Source organism: Crocodylus siamensis, chromosome 15 (assembly GCF_052110815.1).
Source record: "Crocodylus siamensis isolate JL-2025a chromosome 15, ASM5211081v1, whole genome shotgun sequence".
Classification (NCBI taxonomy): domain Eukaryota; kingdom Metazoa; phylum Chordata; order Crocodylia; family Crocodylidae; genus Crocodylus; species Crocodylus siamensis.
The window spans coordinates 41313119-41334719 of record NC_143409.1 but is presented as its reverse complement, the minus strand read 5'-3'; the positions used below and the strand labels follow the sequence as shown (position 1 = coordinate 41334719).

Sequence of the window (21601 nt, the reverse complement as noted above, 5' to 3'; positions counted from 1 at the left end):
TAGATATACTCCCCCTGCCTTCTTTGATAGGCTCTGTAGCAGACCCGAGTTATTATGTAACTAACTATTTATCGTGGTGAACCTCCAAGAAATAAATCTCCAATTATCTTTAATTTTGCCATGTGACCAGAGAATGGTTGGCCAACCAGGCTTCAGGGAGGTGCTTATAGAGCTGTCCAAAAGAGACCCTTCCACTACCTGGCTCCCCAGAAGCAGGAGTTCCCAGCTCACTGGCAGTGGTGCCTGTACTATTACTAAGGAGCATCCAGATTAATAGTAAAGGAGCATCCAGCTGAAGACAATAAGTACAGCTTGGCTCTGTTCATAGGCAGAGGGAGAAAATATTATTTGTGGGGGGGCTGAGTAAAACTTAAACTTAAAAAATACTTCCATGCACACACGCATACACCCCCCACCCCAGCAGGTAAGTCTGTGAAAGGGGAAGGGGCAGGGGGTGGGGGCATAGATCAAGGCCACCACAGTGAGGGAGGGAGTGCAGCAGGGGCAGAGCCTGGGGTGAATGGGACCCAAAGGCGAGGGTGAGTCATGGGATGGTCGGAGCCTCGGCGGCTCGTCTAAGGGCTCTGGGGGGCTCCCGCCACTGTGTGCACCCCGGGAAAGCATCGTGGGGCACATGCCCATATGGTTTGTGTGTGGGGTGTCACGGAGGCAGGCTGCCACTGTGGGCTAGGCTTCTGCGCCCTGCTGCAGTTGCGTAGGAGCCACGCACGACACCATATGCCTCCCACCACCAGGCAGGCAAGGGATGTGGAGCAGGCACAGCCAGCGTGTGGAAGGCATATAGCACTGAGCACAAATCCAGGGCACAGAGCCCAGCCTGCAGCAGTAGCCTGCCTCCATCCCATGCACAAATCTGGGGGGCATGTGTGGTCCTCTGCGCTGCCACCACTGCCCTGCATTTTTGGGGGGGGACTAAGCCCCATTAGCTCTAGCCTTTCGTCGCCTATGGCTCCATCACATTTTTGAGACACGCTGGTATCATTTGGTGGGTTCACAGCCCTTATCTTTGCATACTTTTGAAAAAAAAGGGTAGTTTCAAAAGCTCATGGAGGACTGTAGGTTGGGGTTGTGTGTGCATCTGTCTCTTATTATATGTTCACATTCTTTTGAAGTGAGTAGAGAAGTCGGGTACTTCCTTTTTTGGGGGGTTGGGGGGCACATGGGGAAGGGAAGAATCAGCCCCTTTAACCTGCTTGTTTGAGGATACAGAAGCTGGAGCTATGTCTCTAGACTCTTGGAGTGATCTTAGCTTATATGTTGGTAGTAGTAAGGGTCAGACTAATCCTTACTAACATAAACAGTGCATCTGAAGGCTGTAATAATACATTTAACCAACAGTCCTAATTTGTTTACCTAAAATACATGCAATTGTGGTTATACTGCTTCCTGTTCAAAGGTAGATTGCATGAAGCAGGATGGCATATTGGAAGTATCAGTAGTTACCATCATAAGTCTGCAGGCTAAATATGCCCATTGTGTCCCAAACTACAGGTTCTTTTTGGAAATAATCAATGTATTCAGAATGCAGTAGATCAGCCATGATGCAAAAATTCTGTAATGTTTAATAACAATGAAATCAACAACTTTATATAATATTTTAGGAGCTGAATTAAAGAAACTCTCTTCAGCCTTATGGAATTTAGCAAGAAAGTCCTCTTGGATATCTCTTCTTTTGCATTTTGGAATAACCTTTTAAGATTCTCTGGCAAAGATTTTTTCCCCCCTTGTATTCTGTGGGATGATTAAAAAAACAATAGGACAGCGATCATTTAACATTAACACTGGCAGGACCTTTCCTGTAAGGGAATTACTTTATGATTCATTTTGATTTCCTGATGCTACCTCATTAATAAGTCATAAATCTGTCACTACAGTCCAATACACCCCATTGCAGAACCAGACCTTGCTTTCCATAGAATTGGCCCAACCAACATTTGACCATTTTCCCCAAGTGATGTTCAACTAGTGTGTCTCATGTAGGACTGGGATAAGTGTCCATGGCCAGACCTTGGGGTAGTTGTATAAAACTACACTGATTTACCTCAGCTGAAGATCTGGCTTTGAGCTTAAGATCAATTAGTAGCCTGAGCAGTCAACAACAAACCAACGTTTCTTCCTTCCCGCTTCCCCAGGGCAGAGATGATGTTTCAGGGTCCCATATATTTCAAACTACGCTAGACATTTCTTTTCCTGCCACTGTACAGATACAGTGAAAAAAACAGTTCCCCCAAAAGGAAAGCAAAATACTTATGGTACTTTAAGTCTTTGCAGTAAGATAGCTTTTTCCATCTGTGTTTTACAAACACTGTTAGTTCATTTACCCCAACAACATCCTTTACTATAAGATTTACAGATGAGGAACCGAGGCACAGCGAGATGATGTGACTTGTTGAAGGTCACACAGGAAACCTTTGGGATTTGACTGCAGATCTCCTGACTCCTGCCCTGAGCTCTAGAAGTTACACTTACTGTAGGAGGACTGTCCCAGCCTGTAAGAAGCCTGGAGTTGAAGAGCCAGTTTGCTGAAACTGGCTAAACAGCAGGGAGGGCTTCAGTGCATCCTCCATACCTTGAACACACAGGTGAATAAAAGGGGTCATCTCCCTGTCTAGGGACAGATCCACTTGTGGCCTTGGGCTGTGATTTTCAGAGGAGCCTGAGGCAGTTTTGTTACTCAGACCATATGGATCTTTAGATCTCAGTGGCAGCAGATTATGGACCATAACTTCTACTGACACTTGTCCTCTGTGCTGCTAAAGAGCTAGGTCTAGAAGTCTATGATTACATGGGACTTAGCTATGTTATATATCAGCTTGAGCCAAACACAGCTAGGCTATATAAGGACAGCTGGTATCGTCCTCTAATGGTTTGATGTATGAAGAGTTTGAAGTCCGGTGGACTTTACCCCTTTGCTGACTCCAGGCACACATTACCTGTTGTTTATTTTGATTAGAATTGATAGACATAGAGATGAAGGCTGCAATGTCGCTGGTGGGAAGCCAAGGCATCATTTCTGTCACTGAGGTTATCATCGCCTCCATTATCTTCTGCCTGATCTTCATCATCATCAGATCCTTTCAGCAACAGAACCCCCAGGGGCTAAAGAGACTCCCTGGACCCAGGGGATACCCCCTGATAGGCAACATGCTGGAGGTGGGGAGGAACCCACACCTGTCACTGACTCAGATGAGCCGGAAGTATGGAGATGTGATGCAGATACGGATTGGCACCAAACCTGTGCTAGTCCTGAGCGGGCTGGACACCATCAGACAAGCCCTAGTGAAGCAAGGGGAGGACTTCATGGGACGTCCTGATCTCTACAGCTTTCGCAATGTTGCAGATGGTGAGAGCTTGGCTTTCAGTACTGACTCGGGGGAGGTGTGGAAAGCCCGAAGAAAGCTAGCCCAGAATGCACTGAAGGTGTTCTCAGTCTCTCCCAGCCCCACCACCTCCTCCACCTGCCTGCTGGAAGAGCACATCTCCAGAGAGGCAGTTCAGCTCATCCGAAAGTTACTGCAACTGATGACGGAGCAGGGGAGTTTTGATCCCTATCGGTACATGGTGATCTCTGTGGTCAATGTCATCTGTGCCATGTGTTTTGGCAAGCGATACAGTCACAACAACCAAGAACTGCTCAGAATAGTGAACATGACTGAGGAGTTTCTAGAAGTGACTGCCTCTGGGAACCCAGCAGATTTCATCCCAGTGCTTCAGTATCTGCCCATCCGGTCCCTGAAGAAGTTTAAGGAGTTCAATTACAGGTTCCTCAGTTACCTTCAGAAAATGGTTAAAGAGCACTATGAGACCTTTGAGAAGGTAAGAGCTTGGGGGCTGTCAGTTAGCATCTCATATACGAGAGACATTCTCTCCCTTTCAGCCTCTTCTAGTTGCTTCTCCTCTTGCTGCAGGCTATATGCTAACAAATCTGTGATTGCCTGAGTATATATGGGTATGGTTACGCTGCAGGTGATGGGCACTCAGATCTTCATAGGAAAAGCACAATAGAACTAATAAGCTTCCCCTGAAGAAGCAGGACCCTTCCATCAAGGAAGAAGAATACCCGTTACAAGTTACAGTAGGGCTGGAGTGTTGTTGTAGCTATAATGGTCCAGGAAATGTATCAAAACCATGGGTTTTGGGGGTTTTCTTTTTTTGTTGATATATTATTGGAGCAGCTCTACAGTTCAAAAGAGAGCCTGAAGAAGGGAGATCTGTGTTTGAAGGCCTATCCATCACCTTTGCCAAGCATACAGATAGTCCAGCAAAGGGTATCACAAAAAAACCCTTGCCCCTCATATATTACAAGTTACCCATACAAGACCTGTGGCACACAGAAGGCACATACATGCTAGCTAGTTCATTCCAACACCCATGTAGAAAGACTGGAAAAATTCTTTGTTAGTGGAGACCATGCTACTTTTTTGCCAGCTATTTCAGCTGAAAGAGAATTGGATTAATAGATTCATAGATGCTAGGGTCAGAAGGGACCTCAATAGGTCATTGAGTCTGACCCCCTGCCCATGGCAGGAAAGAGCACTGGGGTTAGGTGACCCCAGCTAGGTGCTTGTCCAGTCTCCTCTTGAAGACCCCCAGGGTAGGGGAGAGCACCACCTCCCTTGGAGCCCATTCCAGATTCCGGCGACCCTTACCATAAAGAAGTTTTTCCTGATGCCCAACCTAACTCTGCTCTCTGTTAATTTGTGGCCATTGTTCCTAGTTACTCCAGGGGGTGCCTTAGTAAATAGAGCATCTCCTATTCCCTGCTGCCCTCCCCTGATGAATTTATAGGTAGCCACAAGATCACTTCTCAGCCTTCTCTTGTGAAGGCTGAAGAGATCTAGGTCCCTCATCTCTCCTCGTAGGGCCGTGCCTGCAGGCCTCTGACCATACGAGCGGCCTCCTCTGAACCCTCGCAAGATTCTTCACATCCCCCTTGAAGTGAAGTGTCCAAAACTGGATGCAGTACTCCAATTGCAGCCTGACCAGTGCTGCAAAGAGGGGATGCATCACATATCTAGACCTGTTTGTCATGCATCTGCTAATGCATGATAAAGTATGGTTAGCTTTGTTGATCATTTTGTCACATTGACAACTCATGTTCATCCTGGAGTCAGTTATGACTCCAAGATCCCTTTCCACTGCTGTGCTGCTGAGAAGATCATCCCCCCACCTGTAAATGTGTAGGTGGTTCTTTTTGCCCAGGTGCAGCACTTTGCACTTGTCTTTGTTGAACTGCATCCTATTCTGTTCTGCTCATTTTTCCAACCTGTCCAGATCCACCTGGATCTGTTCCCTACCCTCGACTGTGTTAACTTTGCCTCATAATTTGGTATAATCTGTGAACTTGGACAGAGTGCTCTCCATGCCCTAGTCCAAGTCACAGATGAAGACACTGAATAGCACCAGTCCAACGACTGAGCCTTGTGAGACTCCACTGCCCACATCTTTCCGGGTTGATATCAACACATCCACCACCACTCTCTGGGTGTGACCCCTAAGCCAATTTGCCACCCACCTGACCATGTAATCATCTATATCACATCTTGTCAGTTTATTTACAAGAACAGAATGAGATACCATACTGAAGGCCTTCTTAAATTCTAGGTAGATGGCATCTACCTCAACTCCTGCGTCTAAGTATTTTGTGACCTGGTCATAAAAAGAAACAAAGGTTAGTCAGGCAGGATCTACCTGCAATGAATCCATGCTGATATCCTTTCAGCATTATTTCCCCTGCTGAGCTTCTACAAATGTGATCCTTAATGATTTTTTCCAGAGTTTTCCAGAGTATTACCACCAAGAATATTTCAGTCAAATCCCTATCACCTCTGTGAACATCTTAAGACATGAGATGTGTGGGCTGTTGTACCACTAAATTTCTCTTTGTCCACATACATTGAGTATTAATTTGCTTAAGAAGTTTATTTGTACGTGCCAAAGAGGAGGTTAACATAATAAAATCACAGAGAAGTAGAGTTGGAAGGGACATCTGGAAGTCATGTAGTCCCTGCTTGAGGCAGGATCATCTCTATCCAAACCAACCCATACAAATCCTTGTCTGACCTATTACTGAAACTACACAGTTAATCCTATCATACAACTGCAAGGCACAGAACCCTAACCTGCCACAGGTAAAACAGGGAGACAATGGGAGCCAGCATCCTGCTGCTGCTGCAAGGGTTGTTACAACACATACAAGAGCTCCAAGGAAGAGGGCCATGCCCCCCAGTACAGAGGAAGGTGAAACTCCCCACAGTCCATACCAATCTGACCATCATTTGTTTTGGTATTTTGCACTTTCAGGGTCTATAGTCTCATGCCCTTATTTTAACAGCCCAGGGAAATGTTCTATTTATAGGGAGAAGAACATGTTCTCTTAAGCTATTGTACCTAAGACATTTCTGAGTCAGCGGTACTGTTTTTTCCCACACAGGGTCTCTCTAGCAGTAGGCTGTTCTTTCTTTACCTTTTTATTTCTGTGCTGACAGGGCTGGAATATTTTTCCCCTCTTTCTCTGCTCTTCTCTCTTTCAGGACAACATTCGAGACATCACTGACTCACTGATTGAAGAGGCAAAAAAAGTGGAAGCAAATGCCGACATTCAGCTCCCTGAGGGAAAGATTGTCAACCTCGTCAATGACATTTTTGGGGCTGGTAAGATAATTCTCATTCAGGTTTCAATGCCAAAGCCAGTGCTGACTCTGTTCTTGGATTACAGTTATTAGTGCCCTGGCCACATGCCACCTTGCGTCAGATGCCAGATTGCTGCATTAGAACACAAGAAACACTATATTGGCTCAGACCATCTAACCCTGTATCCTGTCTGTGACGCTGGCAGTCATGCATGCTTTAGAAAGAGACCACATGGACAGGGTATATCTAGAGGGATCTATCTCCTCTCATACTCTCCCTGGCCTTCACCATCTTAGGTTGAGATCCCTGGATTACATCCTTTCTGCTCGATCAAAGCAGCTTGCAGACACTAGCTATAAATTTGACCATTCTAATGCTTTTCATAGTTTCATAATTGGTAGGGTTGGAAGGGACCTAAGTAGATCATCAAATCTGACCCCCTGCCATGGGCAGGAAAGAGTGATGGGGTCAGTTAGAGTCCTGCCTAATTCACATCAGTGTTCAAAACCATGTGAATTTCATTAGTTTAAATGTAGCATGCATCCAGGCTCACAAGGACTAATCACCAAGTTCACTGAATGAGAGTGGAGTAGCTCTGAACAACTATAACAAGGAGTTTCTTATCATAGCTTTCTGCATGTGCAAGGTGAAACCTAACATAATCCAGGGAAATCTGATAAAATTCAGAGATAGGGATACCATTGACCTATGTTCACATATCTGCTTTTCCTCCATTCCTGCCTAGGGTTTGACTCTGTGACAACTGCTTTGTCCTGGAGTCTCATGTATCTTGTGAGTTATCCTGACATTCAGAAAAGGATTCAAGAAGAACTAGGTGAGCACATGTCTTTAATCAGAGTTGAAATGCCTGTCTTCAGATGTCCACATCCAACCTCTTTTTCCTCTTCTTTACAACTTTAGACCAGAACATTGGCAGAGAGAGAAGACCCAGGCTTTCTGATAGATCCATACTGCCATACACTGAAGCCTTTATTTTAGAGATGTTCAGATATTCCTCCTTCCTGCCCTTCACAATCCCACACTGGTATGTAACTAGGAATACAATTAATTTGGGGGAACAGCTCTCATGGAGCAGCCCCTTGGCTTGCAAATAGTTCCACTGACTTGCTCAATAGTTCATTACTTTGTGAGGGACACAAAATCAGGATTTTAGAAAGAACATCTTGGAAAAGATTATCAAAGAGGCCATCCTTAACAGACTAGCTGAAGGCAATATCCTGAGGGATACCATGGGTTTGTTGCGGGTAGGTTTTGCTTGACCAATCTCATTTCCTTTTATGACCAGGTGACTTATAACCTGGACAAGGGGGAAGAGATCGATGTTGTATATCTTGACTTTAAAAAAGCCTTTGATCTGGTATCCCATGATCACCTCTTGGCTAAACTGGCTAACTGTGGCCTCCACCTGACCACCATCCGCTGGCTGGGGAATTGGCTCCGTGGTAGGACCCAGAGGGTGGTGGTCAATGGGGGCCAATGGTGTTGGTGCACTGTGACCTGTGGGGTTCCTCAAGGCTCTGTCCAAGGGCCTGTACTATTTAACATCTTCATCAATGATGTGGACATTGGTGTCGGAAGCAGACTGGCCAAGTTTGCCGATGACACCAAACTCTGGGGTAAAGCATCCATACCTGAGGACAGGAGGGTGATCCAGGCAGATCTGGACAGGCTCAGCAAATGGGCGGATGAGAACCTGATGGTGTTTAACACTGAAAAATGCAAGGTTCTCCACCTTGGGAGGAAAAACCTACACCATGCTTATAGGCTTGGTAGTGCTACGCTGGCTAGCACTACAGATAAAAAGGACTTGAGGGTCATCATTGACCACAAGATGAACATGAGCCTTCAGTGTGATGCTGCAGCTAGCAAAGTAAGCAAAGCACTGGCTTGCATCCATAGATGCTTCTCAAGCAAATCCCGGGACGTCGTTCTCCCCTTGTACTCAGCCTTGGTGAGGCCACAGCTGGAGTACTCTGTCCAGTTTTGGGCTCCACAATTCAAAAAGGATGTGGAGAGGCTTGAGAGGGTGCAGAGAAGAGCCACACACATGATCAGAGGTCAGGAAAACAGACCTTATGATGAGAGGCTGAGAGCCATGGGGCTCTTCAGCCTGGAAAAGTGCAGGCTCGGGGTTAATCTGGTGGCCACCTATAAATTTGTCAGGGGTGCTCATCAGGATCTGGGGGAACGTCTGTTCACCAGAGCGTCCCAAGGGATGACTAGGTCGAACGGTCATAAACTCCTGCAAGACCATTTCAGACTGGACATAAGAAAGAATTTCTTCACTGTCCGAGCCCCCAAGGTCTGGAATAGACTACCACTGGAGGCAGTTCAAGCACCCACTTTGAACACCTTCAAGACACATTTGGATGTTTATCTTGCTGGGATCCTATGATCCCTGCTAACTTCCTCCCCTTGGGGCAGGAGGCTGGAGTCGATGATCCTCCAGGGTCCCTTCCAGCCCAAATGTCTATGAAATCTATGAAATCTCTCACTAGAATGGTTCCTCATGGGCCATATCCTGACTTATATATGCCAGGAGCTCATTTCAGATCTTAGAAAAGTAGGGTTGGAAGGGACCTCATGAGGTCAGCTAGTCCAGCCCATTGCTCAAGGCAGGATCATCCCTGACTAAACCATCCCATCCAAGTGCCCATCCAACCTTGCTCTTGAAAATTTCCAGGGATGGATATTCCATAATTTCTCTGGTTCCTCACAGCCAGAAAAGTCCTTCTACTCTCCAATCTAAATTTCCTCTGCTGAAGCTTGAAGCTATTGGTTCTAGTTCTGTCCCCTACAGCCACAGAGAAAAGTCCATCTCCATCTTCTTTGTAATAGCCCTTCAGGTATTTGAAGACTGTTATCAAATCTCCCCTCAGTCTTCTCTTCTCCAGAGTAAATAACCCTAGTTCATCCAGCCTTTTCTCAAAAGTCATACTTCCCAGGCCTTTAATAATTGTTGTCACCCTGAGCCGGACTCTTTCCGGTCTGTCCACATTCTTTTTGAAGTGTGGGGCCCAAAACTGGACACAATACTTTAATTGAGGCCTCACCAGTGCTGGATAGAGTGGAAGAATCATTTCCCTTGATTTGCCAGTGACACTTATGTTAATACAATCCAGTATGCTGTTGGCCTTTTTTGCAACAAGAGCACACTGTTGGCTTATATTCAGCTTATGCTCTACTGTAACCCCCAGGTCTTTGTCTGCAATACTGCAGCCTTGAGAATGAAGAGGAGCCTTGTAGATTTCCAGATTTAACCTTACTCTCTTCTCACAGCACAACCAGAGACACCATACTGAATGGGTACTACATCCCAAAGGATTTATGTGTGTTTATCAACCAATGGCAAGTCAATCATGATGAGTAAGTGCATTCAGAGTCTCTGTTATGTCACAGTGTGAGACCTACCCCAATCAATGCAGAGGCTCCTTGTTTTTCAGAGAGAACATACTGTTTCCACAGACTTTCAGTAGGACTGGTTGGTACTTGATTGTGAGGGTGCTGTGTTTGTGGTAACTTCTCTGTGTTATGCTAGGTTCTTTTGAGGCCAAACAGAAAGAACAGTTTCTGCCCTAATGAGCTTAATTTGTTTCTGGAGGCTAGCCTAGATGAGGTAGCTCTGTCTGTCTGTCTGTCTGTCTGCATTTTCCCTGCTTCCCCCATTCTCTAATGGTCTGTGGGAACCCATGGAAGGCGAGGACATAGAGATGGATGGTCAGGGAAGGAGTGAGCCTATAAACTATTGGGACTGGGCTGGCAGGGAGTATCAGGTGGGATGGGCTGCTGGGGGACAGAGTCCATGCAGAGGTCCTGGTTCCTATCAAACCTCCTCCAGGACCTACTAGATTTGCAGGGAGCAAATCTCACTGCAGTTGAAATGATCATGGGGACATTTTTGTGAGACAAGAAAAGGACCTGGGTCCTACTGCAGGCAGCTCAATGGAGAGCTCTCCTCATGTCTGTGCCCAGCAGGGGTTCAAGAGGCAAGTGGACTGCTAGGCTGCCCATTAAATCCATCTGCAGCTTGTGTTAGATACAATGGAGAACATGGTGGGGGTTGTAGGGGAGCCAACGAAGGGATATAAAGGAATGGATGATATGAAGAAGGTTGTTTTTCCAGTACCCTCTTGAATAGGTATGAATGTGGCAAGATTACAGTTATCAAGGCTACATACAAGGATGTGGATAGATCAACCACTGACATCATTAGGGTTTAATTGGGTCTTGTGGCTTCTGATAGATTATTTTAAGTAGAAAAAGCATCCCTGAGTAAAGGCACATGGGCATTGAGTCTATAGGCAAGGCTTCCCAGTTTCAGCTCTCAGCCTACCCCCTAATACTCATCCAAGTTCATCTGACTGTTCCCCAGCCTCCTCTCTCCAGCCATTGATAGATGTTCTGCTCTTTCCATTCCAGGAAGCTCTGGAAAGACCCATCTACCTTCAACCCAGAACGTTTCCTCAATGCCGAAGGGACTGAAGTCAACAAGACAGATGGTGAGAAGGTGCTGGTCTTTGGTTTGGGAAAGAGGAGGTGCATTGGTGAGTCCATTGCCAGGTGGGAGATCTTCCTCTTCTTGACCACCCTGCTGCAGCAGCTGGAGTTCAACATATGTGATGGAAAAAAGGTGGATATGACCCCTCATTATGGACTGACAATGAAGCATACAAGATGTGAGCACTTCCAGGTCAAGCAGCGTTTCCCAATGAAGAGCTCCCAGTGACCTACAGGAACATTAATCTTGACGAGATTGAATAGGAGAAACTCAGCCCATTTGATTTTTGGCTCATGAGGTCTATATAGTAAACTGAGCCCCAAATAGTAGGAGGCCAATAAGTCAATTCAAAGGCTATCTGTCCATTATCTAATTTCATTTCACTGGCCTAGAGACTCACAACAGGCTTTCCAGGACAATCCAAGATCATCCATGGCTATTAGAGAGTGGGTGTGATGGGTGGGATTGTCCACTGGCTTTCTTCTTGAATGCTACTAGGGTATATTCTTGTCATGTGTCCTCAGCAGAGAGAGAAGAAGGCTGAAAGTTTGAAGCTATTGGAACTACCCATATAGTTAGAAGTCAATCATGTACTTAAGATCTGTATTGACTTGATGCCCAAGCCAGTCCCATTGTTAGAGCTTACAGCGGAGATGGGGGGCAGGGTGTGTATGGGGGGAAAGGTCAAAATCATTGTTCCAATATATTCTTTTGTTTGTTTATGCCTATATCTCTGTCTGTATCTCAACATGTGGTTACTGGTTCTTATGATTCCTCTTGTTTTTATAATACATCTTTTTGTTATTCCTTATAATTTATTATCAGTGGGATGAGCAATTTCAGAGCATTTGGCCAAACAAGCAGGCCTATTCTGCAGAGAAGGGGATCTGTAATTTCTGAGTGTGGGACAGAACAAAGAATATGATTTTTCTAGTAGTTAAAACCTCTGCTAAGAGTTGGCAAGACCTGGGCGAGACAGGTAAAGCTGAGGCACCAAAGGCCAAGGAGTTGGCCCCTGGCATATCTCACTTTGTTCTAAGTGGTCAAGTAGTAGGCTGTAGAGAAAGGTTGAGGGATTGAGGCTAGCTGGGCCCTGATGATAAGAGGGCACCTGGGAATGTGTCTCAAAGGCACAGCTGAATAGATCCAGGTCAGAGCATGTCACAGTAAGTTGTTGCCCATGAAAGCATAAGCACTGCTGAATAAGATAGTCTAGGATGTGCATAGGCCACCCTACCTTCTATATTACAGATGAAGGTTGGGATTTTCAAGGGGATGTATGGGGGTTGGGCACACCACTCCCACCTCAAAAGAGAGAATAGATTTTTTGTTGTTGTTTAAAATGGTTAAGTTCCTTAGCGTTTTGATTGCAGTCACACAGCAGTTAGCTTGCCTGGAGAAAAACACAGATACTAAAGAGCCCTAACAGCTGTGGCTGTCTTAATAATGAATCATCAGCCATAAAACTGGCCAGAAACACAACACTGTGGTTTGAGCTTTCATCCAAGAGAAGAATCTCTTAAGGGATATAAGAAAATAGAGAGAAAGTGAGAATTTGGTACGATCACACTAATGATTAAGCGAGGCAATGCAGAAGAGCCTCAAGGGGAGAAGATTAACTGGAGTTATTAACACTTCCAGCTGGGACAGAACACAACAGACAGGGTAGCTGGATGCAGCTTTGGGTGTTAGCAAGTGAGTGTTGCCCACAGCTATCTCTCACAAATGCTAAAAGGGTTACATGACCACACATCCTACCCTGCTTTCCCTCCCCCAAACCCTTTCTCCCATGTGGATTTAAAGGGGGCTTTGAAAGAGAAGATGAAACAATGCTGTCTGTCTGGAAAAGGGAAGGCAGTGAGTGTCCATCTGATCCTGGAAGGTTACACACAGGCTGGTATGCTTAAGGAAAAGCAGTTTTCAGAGTCAAGAGCACAGTAGGAAGCAATGTGTCTAGCACTCACACCCAGCTGGCTCTCACTACCCAGCCCAAGCAACCACTTACAGATGGGCTTATCACATTTGATCCCAGCCCAGTGCAAGGCTCCAACAAATGCCTGTGGATCTGTAGCAAGATGCTGTCAAGCTCTGTCTACACCCTATAAAAAGGAAAATAAAGTGACATCTAGCTCCCAGGTAAAGCATTTGGTCACCCATTGATCTACAAGCACTTCACAAAGGAAGTAACCATTGTTATTCCCATTTTACAGGTGGGAGAACTGAGGCCCAAAGAGACAGAGTGACTTATCCAAGGTCAATAGGGGCTCTGTAGCAGAGCTGGGAAAAGAATACAGGTTATCAAGTCCTAATCAAGTGTCCAACTCAACAGACCCCTTGTTCAAGTGGATGTTACAGAAGAGACCAAAGTATGGGTTTGCCTTCTTTCCAGCTACTATCAATAGGATGCTCCTTAGCATGGACAGCATCCTTGCAGAGTGTCTCCTAGACACTTCCTTTAATCCCAGTCATCTGTACTAGCCTTCCCCTAGCCCCCTTCAGTCCTGCAGTTAAAGGAGCTGATCCCAAATCCATCTTTCCCTTCTATATGCCCTATCTTGTAACCTGTAGCACTTCCTCATACTTACAGTAAGAAAGCAGCAAGTTTTAGGTTAGATGGTTTTAATAAAATACACATTCAGTTCTTTGTTCTGCCAGTACATTCATGCAAACTAGAACCTTCTTCATGGATCATGTTTTTTCTCTCAGACTTCATTCCCGAGCCAGGTCTGAATTCACTTACACCAGTCCACATGAAGTAACACCAGTCAGCTGTGCTGTGGGAAGGGGAGCTTGGGCCTTTTACATGTTTGTGTTATAGCAGCAGGGTTTTCCAGATGTATCTTAGGCATCAGTCTAACCTTTTAGCATCTTGGTGTGAAACTCAGCTCATTTCTCAAGTTCCTGTCCCCTCTAATTACTAGGGAGTTGCATTATTTCCCTGCAAGTGCCTGGCTTGGTTTTCCTCTATGTAATTACACCATCCTGAATACCTGTAGGGAAGGCAAAAAAGGAATGAACTCTGAAGGCTGATAGTTTCAGCTGTGTATTACAGTAGGCTCCAGAACTACACAATTGTCATCTGTCTGGGTTAGGTGCTGTACAAGCCAACAACAAAAAAGATGGCTAGCTTTTTAAAGTTATTTAAGTGCCTGGGATTTTTAAAGAGCACAGCTGTGCCTAATACACATTGTAAACTTCTGGGTCCTTTGTTAATGTTTCACTGAGCATCTACTGTAAGGAGCAGGTTGTAGGCAGTCTTGCTTAATGATTAGGCCACTGTGGGGAGAGCAGGGTGGAGTCTGAATCACAGGGCAACCCAGGGGTCAGGAAACAGGGACCAAGTTGTCAGATTCAAGGGGGAAATCCAGAGGCAGAGTCCAAAATACAGGTCAAGTTCAGATTGCAGAGTCAGAAACCCAATTCCCAAAGCCAAGCAGAGCATTCAAAAGCCAAAGTCCAGAGGCAGAGCTGAGCAAGGTCAGATGCCACAAAAACAGAAACCAAAGGCTTCAGGGAGGCTTACTGCAGTCATGTTGCTACTTCTATAGCCTAACAACGAGTCTTGGGCTATTAAATAATAGTGCTTCTTCCATTTCTGCTCTACGTAGCCATAGCCCTTTACATTATGATGAGTATCATTATCCACTGACCATCTCTGGGCTGGGTCTTCCAGCAGAACTGATGGATGCCTTGCAATCAGCTGCCACTTAAATGGAGAGGCTGCTCTCCCCAGAAGCCAGTCAGGATGCCCTTAAATGTAGCCAGCAGCAAGTTCATTAGCTGGGGGAGAGCTGCCACTTAGTTTCTGGCAGGTTGGGCATTTAGTCCCATCTGGGCTCTGACACCTACTTTCATTCTGAGGTGCCAAAATACCTTCAGAGATGTGGCCCACAGACCATGAATCATGGACCACAAAACTGGCCAGTTTTATGGCCCATGATTCATTGCCCATGATTCAGAGTCCATGTCCTAGAGAGGTCCCAGTCTAACTAGACAAACTGGGATGTGAAAGTGGCCCAGAAAAGGAAAGAAACTTGTCCAAGGCCATCCAGAGGTCTGTGACAGAGCTAAGAGTGAAATGCAAGTCTCCTGAGATTCAGCCTGGTGCCCTGTGCTCTTTCCCATGCCACATTATCTTGCTAGCTTCATATTCCTATTCCTAGAGGCAAATCTTTGAGGGCAAGCATTCCAGCCCCGGAAGACATTTATCAGAGCCATCTGATATTAGCTTAAGTTGCCAGAAAACTGCCAAGTAGCTTCATTTTTGCAATGCAAGATGACACTTTGCCATATAGCAGGTCTTTCCTCCTCCAACCTTGACAGCTTATTTCTATACAATATTTTTGATTAGCTACCTCTATTCTGTTTAGGAAAGAAAAATAACCAGAAGGTAGTCATTTATTGTTCACAGCACACGGAAGACAAAATGATTTCAAGACTGTCACAGCATGTTTTCCAGGAAAATTATCCCTATGCTGATTAAACCCTCCGTTTTTAGTCCTAGTGCCAGGAATCTGATCTATCAAACAATTTAGAACAGTGATTCTCAATGTTTTAGACTCAAGGCACCCTTGTTAGGCTCAAGGCACTCCTTGTTAGACTCAAGGCACCCCTCAGAAAATGCCAACACTTAGTTTTCACTCATTTTTTAATACAGAAAAACAATACAGCCATTTTTCTATTGCAATGAAGTCAGAAAGACCACAACAGGGCAGCTTTTTTTTTAACACTATGTATTCTTATTTGAAATCATAATTGGGTTTATCTTGTCAATCATGTTTACACAGTGCTAATGTTGTGTGGCAGCGTGTGACACCCATGAAAGGATCCTGGTTGAGAACCATTGATATCGAAAAAAAGAAACATACCCTGTGGGAATTGTCATTTGACCGCTAGAGGGAGCCGATGTGGTCTCATGAATTTATTGAGACAATGAGAAATGTACAATTTATTGAGAATGTACAAAGATTAACTATTGCAGACCATGTTGTGCATTTCCAGGGTTGAGCTAGGTCAATGCCAGGAAGGTTAATATCTTCAACCAAAACATCCTGAAGAAGAAAACTCATCTTCTTGATTCTCCCCTTCTTCATTAAGGCCCAGTTCAGCAAAGAGTTAAATCACATTGCATTCAATAAGCCTCCACAGTAAGGTTTTCCTGGTATCTACCCTTGGAAGGTGAGGGGGCCATTTAGATAGCTGACATGTATGTCTGCTTTGTCTGATCATATGCGTAAGATGAGAAGAGAACGAAGTTGTGTAAACTGGACATTCCTAGACTTGCTCCTACTATGGCCAGTTCTTATTAAGCAAGTTTTCTTCAAGAGACACTTCTGTACTATCCTTTCAGCTTTAATACTGGTTCTGTTCCCTGAGAGGGGAAACAGAGAGATTAGGACCTAGATTCACCAAGTTATTTAGATGCCTTGCTCCTATTCAGATATCTAACTCCCCTAGACTCCAATGGAGTTAGTTGCCTAAATCCCTCTGTGGTAGTGACTTTATGTGACTTGCCTAAGGTCATGCAGGAAGTTGATTTCAGAGCAGGGTTTAAAATCGAATCTCTCAAGTCATAAGAATGATCTGTTTGGGATTTTTTTCCCTCCAGGTCTCAGCTTCACCAACAAATCGTACAGTGACCAGCAAACTTGAGAATTTATGAGATCATGAGTCAGGAAAGCAACAGAGGTGAATAGCAGAGAAGCAAAGAGATATTCATAACAGTATTTAAAATTACCCACAGCAGATCCTCAGCTGGGGTTGATGTTTGTAGCTCATTTGACTTCCGTTAAGTGGCCACAATGCACATACAACATCCAGTCTTTTGCTTGCTATTCCTAGCCACAATGGAGCTGGCTGATGGTTCGGGTTTAGACATCTCAACTATAGTGTTGATCAAAATTCTAAATCTCAACCCAAAAGAAAGTGGGGCGGCGGGGGAGAAGTGAAAGGAAGGTTTGCAGATGTGGCTGCCAGCCAGCTTTAGTGTATCTCTAATTCAGACTTTTAAGCCATGACACTGACTAGGAAAAAGAATTCTCTTCCCTTCTACTGCCATGCCAAAATCCCTGCAAGGCCACTAAAAGCAACACCCACCATGGCAGTAATAATTACCCTATTCATATAATATCAGGTCGTTCCCATATAAATACCATTTTTCTTCAAATGAAGGCAAAAGAACATTTAACAAAAGCTGTATGTGATATGTGGAGGAGACAGTCTGCACTAACAGACCTATATATAACTACCTATGCAAAATACACGATCTTGATGTCTCCCATCCATCCCCAGCTTCCCAGTATCAGCTTGAGAGGGTATGCATGGGGCTGCACAGCAGCTACTACTTGTTCAGAGACCAGGCTCATGGTCCAGCCCAGCAGCTTATGTTTCTGCTCTTGCAAAGATTATTTCAGGTCCCATTGCTTCCTCAATATGTTGTCCATGGACAATAACACCTTTGGTTCCTCACTCAGTGCATTGTGCAAAGTACAGCAGACAGATTTCATTAGCACCACGTGAGTCAGTGAGCTGTCACTGCAGAGGACTAGGTATCTGTATTCTGCCCTCAGCCTTCCAGGTGCTCATGCCACCTCCAGCCAGCATTTCCCAGGTCTATAGCTGACCTGTCTGCCTCCAGGCATAAAACTACCATTCACTAAATGTCCACACTGGGTCACCTAGAGTAGTAGTAGTCCCTGTAGTGAGTACTGAGCACATGGAAATCCCGTCATTATCCCATCAGTGGATAATGATTCTTCTTGTAATATAAAGTCATATGGATATGTAAAGTAGAAGGAGAGGGAGCCATAGCCCCCATAGCAAACCACTGAGTGCTTCTAGTCTAAATGGACACCAAACACATTGGGAGCATTGACAAACCTGCTGGTAACTGCAGTGAGACAAGGTCCATGTAGTTAGATGGGTCCTAGATGCAGTGATGGGTCAAGATAGAGCTAAAGAGGGTAATGCAGCATTTGCTGGGATGAGCTGGCTGGGATGTCTCACTTGGGAGGAAGATGAAGGGCTTAGGAGTGAGAGGATAAAAAAGAGTCTGCCCAAGAGGAGAGGAGATGAGGGAAGGGTAGGTAGACAATGGGCTGAGCTAAGAATCCTTGGAGGAGTGGACATTTTGCTGGATCAGGACCCCTTTAGCTTTGATCATAATATTATTTGTGGTGGCCTTGAAGTACTGGTCATGGGACCACTTCTCTGCTGCCCATTGTATTACTAAGTTGAGCTCTCAGATACTTAGCAACGCATATGGATGACTCTGCTCCCACCATAACAGGTGAATTGTCCATTCCACACTGTTTGATGCCAACTCTGTAGCAGAGCTGTGGTCAGGGTCAGTCACCAATCACACCACTCCTGGCATCAGAGCCTGCCTCCTATCTGGAAGGTGTTGCCAGGGATTGCCAACTGAGACAGGGTGGCCCAAGCAGTGAGCTAGAGAGGGAGCAGCTAGAGCTGTCAACTGTGCTCATGGATGGAGGGGTGGATTTATGCTGGCTGCCATGCAATCTGTGCCTTTGGAGACTGACATCTTGTCTCTAGGTCACTGGCTGGTCTCCTTGTCCCAATGAGGCATATTGTTCCCTTGCACGTCAACACTGTTCAACCGACTCCACCAGTGGGCAGAGAACAATAGCTGAATGAGTAGAACCAGGATGCGTGGACTGTGGTTTACTGCAATACACACCGTAGCAGAGACTAACCACCCATGACTCATTTCCACAGCCATAACTGCGTGCCTTTGCAAATGGAGCTAGCCAGGGCTCCTAACACACCCTACCTAAAATCGCTCAACAAGTATTACATGGGACACTCCTGTGAACAGAGAGAAGCAGCAGGACAGGGGGTGGAGTGTGGGAGCTGACTGTTGAGAAACTTAGGGAGACTCCTTTCTCAGATGGTGGAATTTGCTCCCACCCGTGTCAGGTAAAGCTGGCCTGAATCAATAGAAGGAACTTCACTGGGCTCCGTAAAATCAAAGCGCAAACATCCCTTGCCTTGCTTTGTCTACAGTAACCTAGGGTAAATGGCAGCCAGGTGGTTAAGGTGCCTAGTGTAGCTCTGCATGACAGTCCCAACCATTTCTTCCTTCAGCAGAGCTGCTCCAATGACTGAACCATGCTGGGGCAGCCTTAACAAGGATGCTTGTATATATGCTTCCAAAGGGAAGAACCAAAAAGAACAAAGAGAAGAGCTTGGGTTCTTTTTAGCTAGTGCCACCAGGTTCAATGTCACCATGGAATGGCACCAGATCACAGCTGAGCCTGCAAGAGTTTGGGTTCAGAGCAGGGGTCTGTGTGGCTTCACTCAGGCCAGTCGGAACCTGGTCTTGAGTATTCATTGATGCAACCTCACCCATCACATAGAAAAAAAAATGCTAAAGCCCGGATCACTAAAGGTAATTTTCCACCTAGCTCCTGTTGAGCCTTGGGGAAGTGAGCAGTTATGGACCAATAAGGATCTGTGCATAAGAGACAAAGGAGAAGGCCCCCTCAGAGGGAAAATTTCCTCTACCTGTAGTTCTCAGTGGGTGCATCTACACGAGACGCTTAATGTGCAGTAGCCTAATAACACTGCGCAGTAGTGTGCCAGGCAAAAACTGTGCTAATACGCTACTGCACAGTAGTATTAGGCTACTGTGCAGTAAGTGTCACTAAAAATCCATGTGCTGGCACTACCACGCAGTAACTGTAGTTACTGCATATTTAGTTAGTACTTCATTAAGCAAGTACTAAACTAGACGTGCAGTAACTACTGTGCATTAATGAACATGTAGATGCACCCAGTGAGATTTTTGAATGAGCTGCACTGCAAAAGCCTTCATGGGCCTAGGGCAAAAAAGACGGAGACATGTTGGGCATTGTTCACTGGAGCCCTTGCGTGACTTGGTCTACCTACCTTGAGTAAGATGCCTCCACTGAACCTAATGCCGGTGGCTGTTTGCTGATAAGAGAGACTGAGCCGCTCTCTCTCATGCCTCTGGTCCATGATAAGATAAAGCAGCAGCTGTGCTCCGTGGTGGGAAGGAACATTTTATTGCTGCAGGCAAGATAAGCAACATGTGTTAATAGTACAGCTCCTGCTTGACAATGTCCTTCATTAAGGGGCATGCTCTCTGGGAAGCATGCTCCTCTGATACTGCTGTGAGTCCTCCAGGAGATCCAAACAGCTGTTTCTCTTGCACAGTGCACGTCTGGCAGGGGCCAGAAAGATCACCCAAGAAGGCTCTGGACAGAGGAAACCTGAGATGAAGGTTTAGCACTAGGAGAATCAAGGGGCAGAGGGTAAAGGGTCCAAAAATGGGTTCCAGGCAGCTTTAAGGAGCTTCCTACCCATAATTTCCCCCTCAAAAGGTCCCTGGTACCTAATAGCAGGCTTGGAAGAGTAATACCCAGTTTTAAAGGGACACATCCCCCACTGGTTTAAATTACAGTGGCTCCATTGACTTCAGTAGACTTGCATCTGTGACTGACAGGCATTTAACTTGTTCTCGTGTAATCCCCTGAGGCTGGAATTAGTTCAGCTGAGAATCTGTCTCCTTCTTCTTTAAGGGGCCATATTCCCTGCTGGAAGAAAAGTAAGAGATGTGCACAGGGAGGTTGAAACCTCCAGAGGAACAGACAAGCCAAAGAGGAGAGAGATCAGAGGAAGTAATGAAAGTGGAAGCTGTGATGATGGAACAGACAAGGGCCCAGGAGAGAGAAGGGAAAGGCAGCTGGATGAAAAGATGTAATGGGGGAACAGGAAGTGGAAGACAGAAGGAGACAGATGTGAACAGCAGGATGTTTGCCAGGCCAATCCCCATATGGTCCAAGGTGGAGATGTGGTCTCAACTCTGAGGGATTCATTGATTGGCAGTCCCAGATCGGGCAAGAGCCCACATGCCCATTCTGTGCCAGGGCAGCAGGAAGGGGAGTTAATCTATGGTGATCACTCAGCAAGGGCCCTGGATGGGCACACAGGGCAACCAGGCAAAGTGCTTGACAGCACAATTACCCCAAGCCCTGGGCTCAAACAGTCGGTATAACGAGCTCTCAGAGTTTATGAAACTGATGGCAGCTAGTGATCTAAAGGCCCTGTAAAGACATGGGCTGTGTGTAGGTGCCTGAATAGGAACTGAGCAGACTTGAAAGGCTGGTCGTCACAGTGGGTATAAATTTCCTTCAGTGTCTTGTCCTCTGACAACACAGTGATTTATAACAGTACAAAGGAAAGAGCTTCCAACCATATATAACACACCCAGGTTTCTGGAGGGGTGGGGAAGAGTGAGGCTCCCAGTCAGAAATCAGGCGGTACCTTCAATTATGCCTTGCCCTAGCAATAAGTAGCATTAACTTCCTTGAACTTCATTTCTTTACAGACTGCCATTGTGAATCTTCTTTAAAAACTCCTTGTCACGTGGACACAGAAGCAAGG

At 45.6% G+C, this 21601-nt stretch overlaps 1 protein-coding gene across 2 annotated transcripts; it reads left to right on the top strand.

Moving 5' to 3' along the window:
- The first annotated feature begins 211 nt into the window (after nt 1-211).
- LOC149852455 (cytochrome P450 1A5-like) lies at nt 212-11944 on the top strand. 2 transcript variants are annotated; one of them, XM_090029186.1, is made up of 7 exons: nt 212-305; nt 2975-3837; nt 6555-6675; nt 7400-7489; nt 7576-7699; nt 9955-10041; nt 11095-11944. In XM_090029186.1, the coding sequence occupies exons 2-7, from the start codon at nt 2992-2994 to the stop codon at nt 11399-11401; spliced, it is 1575 nt and encodes a 524-aa protein (XP_089885312.1). In that variant the 5' UTR covers nt 212-305; nt 2975-2991; the 3' UTR covers nt 11402-11944. The 2 variants fall into 2 exon arrangements, with proteins under 2 accessions (XP_089885312.1, XP_089885311.1); XM_090029185.1 differs by having other exon boundaries at nt 212-424.
- The last annotated feature ends 9657 nt before the right edge of the window (nt 11945-21601 follow it).

What these genes read in the sequence shown, in the direction of transcription:
- LOC149852455 (XM_090029186.1), top strand. Translation starts at nt 2,992, where the DNA reads ATGAAGGCTGCAATGTCGCTGGTGGGAAGCCAAGGCATCATTTCTGTC. An exon ending in CAATGACATTTTTGGGGCTG is followed by an intron (nt 6,676 to 7,399) that starts GTAAGATAATTC and finishes ATTCCTGCCTAG; the next exon opens with GGTTTGACTCTGTGACAACT. An exon ending in AAGGATTCAAGAAGAACTAG is followed by an intron (nt 7,490 to 7,575) that starts GTGAGCACATGT and finishes TTACAACTTTAG; the next exon opens with ACCAGAACATTGGCAGAGAG.